We start from the raw sequence: 8177 nt of genomic DNA on the forward strand, positions 1-8177 counted from the left end.
ACTCATCCCTGTCTTTCATTAAGAGATTTTACTATTTACCTGTAATGTATTCTTCAACATTTAAATGATAACGACTTGCATACAATAGGCCTATCACCTGAAAGGTTGAGAAAATTAGACTATTATTTTTGTGAAAATTCAATCAACTCAACACTTGTCTAATCAAATCACATTTTACTTGTCACGTGTCGTAAACAACAGACATGGACTAACAGAGAAATGCTTACTTACAGGCCTTTCCCAACAATGCAGGGAGAAAATAATAAAAAAGAGAAATAATAGAAAAGTAAAACACGTAAAAGTAATGATAGATACACAATGAGTAACGATAACTTGGCTATATACAAGGGGTACCAGTACCGAGTCTATATGCAGGGGTACAAGTTAATTTAAGTAGATATGTACAAATACCTAGGAATAAAGTGACAGATAGTTAAATAGTGACACACGCTGCTGCTACTGTTTACTAACTATTTAGCAGTTGTATGGCTTTGGGGTAGAAGCTGTTCAGGGTCCTGTTGGTTCCAGACTTGGTGCATCATACCGCTTGCCCTGCGGTAGCAGAGAGAACAGTATATGACATGGGTGGCTGGAGTCTTTGTCAATTTTTAGAGCCTTCATCCTGGTATAGATGTTTTGGATGGCCGGGAACTCGGCCCCAGTGATGTACTAGGCTGTCTGCACTACCCTCTGTAATGCCTTGCGGTCGGATGCCAAGGAGTTGCCATACCAAGCAGTGATGCAGCCAGTCAAGATGCTCTCAATGGTGCAACTGTAGAACTTTTTGAGGATTTAAGGGTCCATGCTAAATCTTTTCAGCCTCCTAAGGGGGTAGAGATGTTGTCTAGCCCTCTTCACAACTTTGTTGGTGTGTTTGGGCCATGATAGAGCCTTAGTGATGTGGACACTGAGGAACCTAAAGCTCTCAACCCGGTCCACTACAGCCCTGTCAATATGAATGGGGGCGTGCTCAGGCCCTCCGTTTCCTGTAAGTCCACGATCAGCTCCTTTGTCTTGCTGACGTTGAGGAAGAGGTTGTTGTCTTGGCACCACACTGCCAGGTCTCTGACCTCCTCCCTATAGGCTGTCTCATCGTCGTCGGTGATTAGGCCTACCACCACCTGGCCCTCTGGGACATGTCCAACCTCTCGAAGCACTTCATGATGACAGCCCCATCACACTTACACCGTTCATCATGAAGGGCTTCGAGATGCTGGTCATGACCCACATAAAGGCCAGCATAAGAGCACACTGGACCCACTCAAATTTGCCTACCACTCCAATAGATCCACGTAAGATGCCATTTCCATTGCTATTCACATGGCCCTAACACATCTGGACAAGAGGAACACCTATGTGAGAATGGTGTTCATTGACTACAGTTCAGCATTCAACACCATTGTTCCCTACAAGCTCGACACCAAGTTCAGAGCCCTGGGTCTGTACACCTCCTTCTGCAACTGGATCCAACAACACCACCTCCACACTGACTCTTAACACAGGGTCCCCCCAGGGGTGTGTCCTCAGTCCTCTGATGTACTCCCTGTTCACCCACGACTGTGTGGCTTTGCACAACACCAACTCCATCATCAAGTTAGCTGTCAAGTGACAACACCATGGTTGTAGGCCTGATAAACAACAATGACAAGTCAGCCTATAGGAGGAGGTAAAGGTAAGTGAACTGGCATTGTGGTGCCAGAACACCAACCTCTCCCTCAATGTCAGCAAAACAAAGGAGTTTATTGTTGACTTCAGGAAGCAGACGATGGAACATTCCCCAATCAACGGGACTGCAGTAAAGAGAGTCAGCAGTTTTAAGTTCCTTGGCGTCCACATCACCGAGAACTTGACCAGCACCACCACTACTCTACTTCCTAAGGTGGCTGAAGAAATTCCGTATGCCAACCAGGATCCTCTCCAAATACTACCGCTGCATCATCGAGAGCATCCTGAACGGTAGCATCACGGCCTGGTATGGGAATTACTCCGTCCATGACCACAAGGCCCTCCAGTGGGTGATGAAGACGGACCGTGCTCCCACCCATTCAGGACATCTACTCAAAACGGTGCCTGAGGACAGCATCATCAAGGACCCCTCAAACCCCAGCCACGAGCTGTTCACTCCCTTACCGTCGGGCAGACGGTATCGGAGCATGAGGACTGATACCAATAGGCTCAGAGACAGTTTCTACCTACAAGCCATCAGACTGCTGAACACTTGAACTGGACTGACCACCTGCTTAGATTCTCCACACATAAGCACACACACACATACGTTCATGCTACACACACACATCACAACTGCTACTACTAGACTCTTATTATGATTGCTAAATACTGCAGAATTTAAACACTTGCCTCCCAATCCCCCCTTCCCCAAAACACGTGCAAATATTGGACTATATTATATTATACTTATGCTAAAATGTTTATTATATTTTACTGAGCCATTTACTTTATGTTTGTATCTTTTCTTATTTTGTATTGTTTTTGCATTGTCGAGAAGGAACCTACAAGTAAGCATTTAACTGTACGGTGTATACCATGTGTATCCCGTACATAAGACTAATAAAACTTGAAAGGAATACATTTTGGTCTATGAGATAATCTTCTCAAAATGTATATGATCTCAGAAACCTGTGATAACCTCAGACCTTATTTTTCTGCGTTTATCCCAAAACTATATTCTTTCCCCCCATAGGGATGGCTGAACAACCAAGAGTATAACTTGTTTCCGTTTTTAGGACTAAAAATGGAAATTAGTTTGTATTTTCTACCTCTGGATCATTGGTCTTAATTTGAAGGTTATGGTTAGGCATAAGGTTAGCAGTGTGGTTAAGGTCTGAGGTTAACATGCACAGGAGATCTTATACGTTTTGTTCTGAGATAATCAGTCAATTAACATGACTTTTGTGAATTATGAAGCCTTTATGTTCTTGTTTTGATTACATAAATACTTCAAAATTGACAAAAAGTGACGGCTAATGAAGATGATCTCATAGAACAAAACGTATATGATCTCCTAAACCTGTGTTTAATACAGACCTTCGGCGTTGATAAAACATTCATTTACCCATATGCTTTGGCCAACGAGACATGGCAGTTAGCCTCCGTTAGTGGCTACAAAAAGACGCTATTCTCTTTATTGCCACTCTGTTCTAGCCAGGACATGGATATACTGAGGTTATGAACATTTCTCACGAGCCTTGGCTTGAGCAATTCATCCTGCTTCATTGGAGAAGGTAGGTCAATTGCTGTTATCAATGCTTTGCGGCCTTTCTTATCTGTTTCATGACTCGGCTGTAAATGAACGAGTCGTTATAATATTAACTAAAAAAAATAAGACTTCCCCCCAGGCTCTTCAATCCTCTAAGCAGCAGGACAAGAGAAGATGTATTTCGAGACTGGTGAAAGCAACAACGAACAACCCACGTGAGTTGCCTGTAAGCCCCCAAGAAATGTCAGGTTTTGTAGGTTCGCTGACCTGTAAAATGTTTGGCATTCAGCAACTGTAACAGTTTCAATTTTGCGGACTAAATGATGAACTAACTGGCAAAATTCATTAAGGAGTTATTGAGACATTTCACGGTACCTGATTTTAATGAACTTGCCTCTTCATATTCATTTTTTTCAGTTAATTTATAGGATGTCACCTCTACTGACGCTCGCCGTAGGACTATTTGTCTGTCTGCCTCTGCTGGAGTTTGGGGCAGGGGCGCGACTTTCTCTCAGTGGCACAGTGAAAACACCATGGAATATGACAGACAGGATATCAAACGGTAGCCGACAAGAGGGGTCGACATCTGAACATTTAGATGAGGCTTTTGAAGAGCAGGTGAGACTATTGTGGAAGACAGGCTATACTAGTTTGTACTGTCTCCAGGCCTCAATAGATCAGTGCTACAACAACTTAACAGCAATATTATGAAGATGACGTAATTTAGAGTTGATATGGTCACAAGTTAACCTTTGAGACACTGCTGTCAACAACACTAAATCTATTTTGTGCATTGTTAAAAATATAAAATAGCCTATTCTAATAGTTTAACAATGCCAGTATTTTACCACTGATGATTATTGCTCTTTCTGATCATTTCAGCTGTCCATTTACTCAAGTAAAATACCTGTCTTTTTTTCCAGGTCTTCTACTTGCAGCGTCTGTTCCATCAGTATGGAGACAATGGGACCCTGACCTATAAGGGCCTGCAGAAGTTACTGGGCAGCCTGGGACTAGGGCAGGTCAGTGTGTTGGAGATCAGCCACCGAGGGTCGAGGCACAACCATAACACTCTGACACAACCTCACCCTCCTCATACACAATCTCATGACCATGACGATCAGGAAACAGACACCCCCAGTCCTAGTAGGCCTGTTCAACCACCCCCCTCTGCAAACGCAGCCAGGTGAGATACAGATATTACAACTGATTTGATCCCATGATTGTTAGAGATATACAGCCACTTTTGAAGTACGGAAGTTTAGCATTTGTGCTCATCCGGTTATGAATAGTTAGTTACGCAATGACACCTGAATAAACTGTGCTGCCTCTTCTCAACCCCATCTGAAAGAACCTCACAGCCTGGGATATCAGGGTCTGCTGGATCTAGGTATAAAGAGGGCACCACATTATCCTCTGATAATGTGATTAAGGAAGAGGTCCTTCCGTGGTCATCCCCTATTGCACACTCTATTCCTGTCCAAGGAATGTTTAACTCCCTTGTGTCAAATCACCCCACTCAGAGGCATCTTCATGGGAACGTGAGTAGTCAATAAAAGACAATTGATCTGGGTAATGTTTTGTGCCAAACGCACAAAGTTCACAACTAAATTCTGCTTACTGTTCTTGGCAAAATGTTATCCTCCTCAGGTTTTTATTTGACATTGTTATTTAAAGGGAGTTAATGTGAAAATCTGCTATCAAATCAATTCCCTTACATAAACAGTTTCTGTGGACATTGAATACTTTTAACCCTTTCCTTTTCAGTGTCTGAATGTTACTCAGCTCTTGTGGAATTTCGGTCTGGGAAAGGCACCCCACATCACTCCTGCCCACTTCACCCTCCTGTGCCCAGCTCTGCTGTACCAGATTGAAAGTGGTGTTTGTCTACGCCACCCAGAGACTGATGGGGCGGAGTCAGAAAGGAGTGTCACTTTCCTCAAAGGTGCATTTATGAAACTAGATTCCAACTATGAGAGGGAATGATTTATCGATATAGGATGTTTTAAAAAGCAATGTAGCCTTTTACAACTTGGAGCACAGGAGCATAACTTAACAGTTAGGATACACTAAGACTTAACATAACCCTGGAAACTACAATACCTTATTGTTTAAGCAGAATGAATATAATATTTTTTTTCCCCCGAAGCTTTGGGATGGAGCTCCTTAGCTCTGGCTATGATCAGCCTGCCGTCTCTGCTGTCTTTGAGCCTGGTTCCCCTTCTGCCCCCTGCCKGCCTACGCTCCTTCCTTTGTCCAATGACAGCCTTGGCTGTGGGGACGCTGTGTGGAGATGCCCTGCTGCATCTCCTGCCTCACGTAAACACCCTACCAAACTGTCAAACACTACATACATACCAGTGCTACTGTCTCTGTTTAGTCATGGAGGGTTAAGTTGTAAAATCTAGTAGTAAATATAAGTCTAAAATTAAATACGTTTAATGAAAACCATGTCTTGTTTTATCTGTGTCCTGCAGGCTAAGACTGGGCCACTCTCAAGCCACTCTGAAGAACAGGACTCCATACTGAAGGGCCTTTGTGTGCTGGGAGGGTGCTACCTCCTCTTCATCTTCGAGAGCCTTCTAGGACTGAGGACCCATTATAAGGTTAGCTGGATTTAGAGAATAAAGGGAAGAGTTTGAAGTTGTGCCACTGTTTTATGATGCACTGTGCATAGTAGTCATTGGGAGATTCTCAATTGCATACTCCTTGCGTCCTCCTCGCCCCCTTCTCAAAATCCATTGGATGAGAAAGCCAAAGGTCCCGCCCCTCTGACCATCTCCTCCAATGGGTTTTGAGGCAGCGAGGACGCGAGGTGTATGCAATTGAGATTGTCCCTAAGTCATATTTTTGTTGTTGGAAAATAGGGAATTGTTTTGTCTTGTATTCCTGATTCCACATGGAATGTTTAAATTGTTTTTGTCATCAGAAAGTTAAGAGGAAGCGGAAGCAGCAGAACACCACTCTAAATCCTGACCCAGAGAGGGAGCTTACTGCTCTGCAGAGTGAGTTGGAATGTAATACTTATGTAACTTTATGAGAGCATTTATGTCCGTATTGGCAGAGTTGAACCGTTGCATTGTAAAACATCTTTCTCATCTCTCCCGTTCTACAGGCCCCACCGTTCTTGAGCAGACACATTCCACTGAGCAGCATAGTCATGGTCATTCACACAGCCCGCCTGGCCAGGAGCAGGTTGGGATGGGAAGCTTGGTGTGGATGGTGGTTATGGGAGATGGGGTACACAACCTTACTGACGGACTGGCCATTGGTGCTGCATTCTCTCAGAGTCTGGCTGGAGGTCTCAGCACCACCATAGCTGTGTTCTGCCATGAGCTTCCTCACGAGCTAGGTAGGTATACACGAACATCTCACCTTTTTGTGGGGTGCATGTAAAAACAGAGATGGGTGCAACACATAAAAGCATTGCACATCGACATGCCCTTCAAAAGTTTAAGCCTGGTACTATAACGTTTCAGGTAGACCTCTGTAATGAGTATGAGGCTATCAAATTGATGCATTGTGTTGTTTATCTTTGCAGGTGACCTGGCAGTGCTGATGGGAGCAGGGTGGCCTGTTCGTAGACTGGTTATTTTCAGTGCTGTATCAGCCCTACTGGGTTTTGTGGGCTTGCTAACTGGCTCTGTCCTGGGCCACCAGTCAGCCCACATCTCCCCCTGGATCCTCACCCTCACCGCTGGGGTCTTCCTCTATGTGGCCCTCGCTGACATGGTGAGTCACTACGGTGGAAGGAGTTCCACACCATTCTCACATTATCGGGCCAACATGAACCGCACTGTGCTGGTTCGGATATTTCCTTTTCACATTGTCCTTTCCAGCATGGTTCCAGCAACTATAGTGGTTGCGTAACCAGGCCAGCACAGCTCGGCTTAGTGTGAAAAGGCATTTTACAGACAACTGTCTTAATTTGGTCAGTTTAATAATGCTGCATTTGTCATATTTTCATCTCTTGCTCAATAGTTGCCTGAGATGCTTCATGGTGATCCTGGCCCGATGGGACCCTGGACTCGCTTCCTACTACAGAACCTAGGCTTGTTGGCAGGGGGTGCAATCATGCTGTGTATCGCTCTGTTCGAGGACCATATCGCCTTCTACCTGGGTGACGTCTGATTCAATGAAGGATATGAGTGGATCAGATTCTAAACCACCGGATTGGTTACTCTTTCAACTGAAGTGCAATTGGCCAATACCAAATTACTTCTTATCAGAGTAGACTTTGGTCCAGGAGGTAATTTGCATTACTACTAAAGGCCTGAAAAACATGATTTAAGATGACATCAAGTACCAGCTTCGCTTTAGAGTACTCTGGATGCATTTACACCGGCAGCCCAATTCTGATCTTTTGCCCAATTTTAAGTGGGGAAAAAATCTGAATTGGGCTGTCCATGTAAACACATCCTCTAAGACACAAGATTTTATATTTAGCAGACGCTCTTATCTAGAGTGACTTACAGTATTGAGTGGATACATTTCTTGTCCCAGGTGAGAATCGAACCCACAACCCTGGCGTTGCAAGCGCCATGCTCTACCAACTGAGCCACACAGGACTACACAGTTCGATGGTTAGTGTGAACAACACGTGGAAGTCAGCCTTGCAGGACCAGATGACCAAGAGCATGACCCTACACTGATTTATTTTGCTTGCTTAAATGTTATGAATCCTAGGATTTTTTTTCTTCCTAAATGTACTGTGCAACTTGTTTTCTACCGTTTCTATATGAACATTGATTAATTTCAATGTGAGTCTTAATCCTATTTCAGAATGATTTTCAGTGGTTGAACCACACAGGCAGGAATCGAAGAATGTGAAGTTTCAATATCCAATTAAATATTTTTTAAATCTTGGATACTATATAACCATGTCAGCAATTCAATAAAGGTGGCCCTTTTCTATTTGGCCATGAATCCAGAGCACTTCTCACTGGTTCCACATCTAGGA

At 43.9% G+C, this 8177-nt stretch overlaps 1 protein-coding gene across 3 annotated transcripts; it reads left to right on the top strand.

The window, feature by feature from the left end:
* The first annotated feature begins 3112 nt into the window (after positions 1-3112).
* On the top strand, positions 3113-8149 carry LOC111977097 (zinc transporter ZIP5). 3 transcript variants are annotated; one of them, XR_002878985.2, is made up of 13 exons: positions 3114-3242; positions 3357-3432; positions 3635-3835; positions 4141-4403; positions 4569-4758; positions 4985-5162; positions 5367-5536; positions 5695-5823; positions 6147-6222; positions 6333-6569; positions 6759-6949; positions 7199-7466; positions 7721-8149. XR_002878985.2 is itself a non-coding variant. In XM_024006408.2 (12 exons), the coding sequence occupies exons 3-12, from the start codon at positions 3647-3649 to the stop codon at positions 7346-7348; spliced, it is 1773 nt and encodes a 590-aa protein (XP_023862176.1). In that variant the 5' UTR covers positions 3113-3242; positions 3357-3443; positions 3635-3646; the 3' UTR covers positions 7349-8149. The 3 variants fall into 3 exon arrangements, 2 of the variants coding, with proteins under 2 accessions (XP_023862176.1, XP_023862175.1); XM_024006408.2 differs by having other exon boundaries at positions 3113-3242; positions 3357-3443; positions 7199-8149; XM_024006407.2 differs by having other exon boundaries at positions 7199-8149.
* Positions 8150-8177: the final 28 nt, after the last annotated feature.

Source organism: Salvelinus sp. IW2-2015, linkage group LG17 (genome assembly GCF_002910315.2).
Source record: "Salvelinus sp. IW2-2015 linkage group LG17, ASM291031v2, whole genome shotgun sequence".
Lineage (NCBI taxonomy): Eukaryota > Metazoa > Chordata > Actinopteri > Salmoniformes > Salmonidae > Salvelinus > Salvelinus sp. IW2-2015.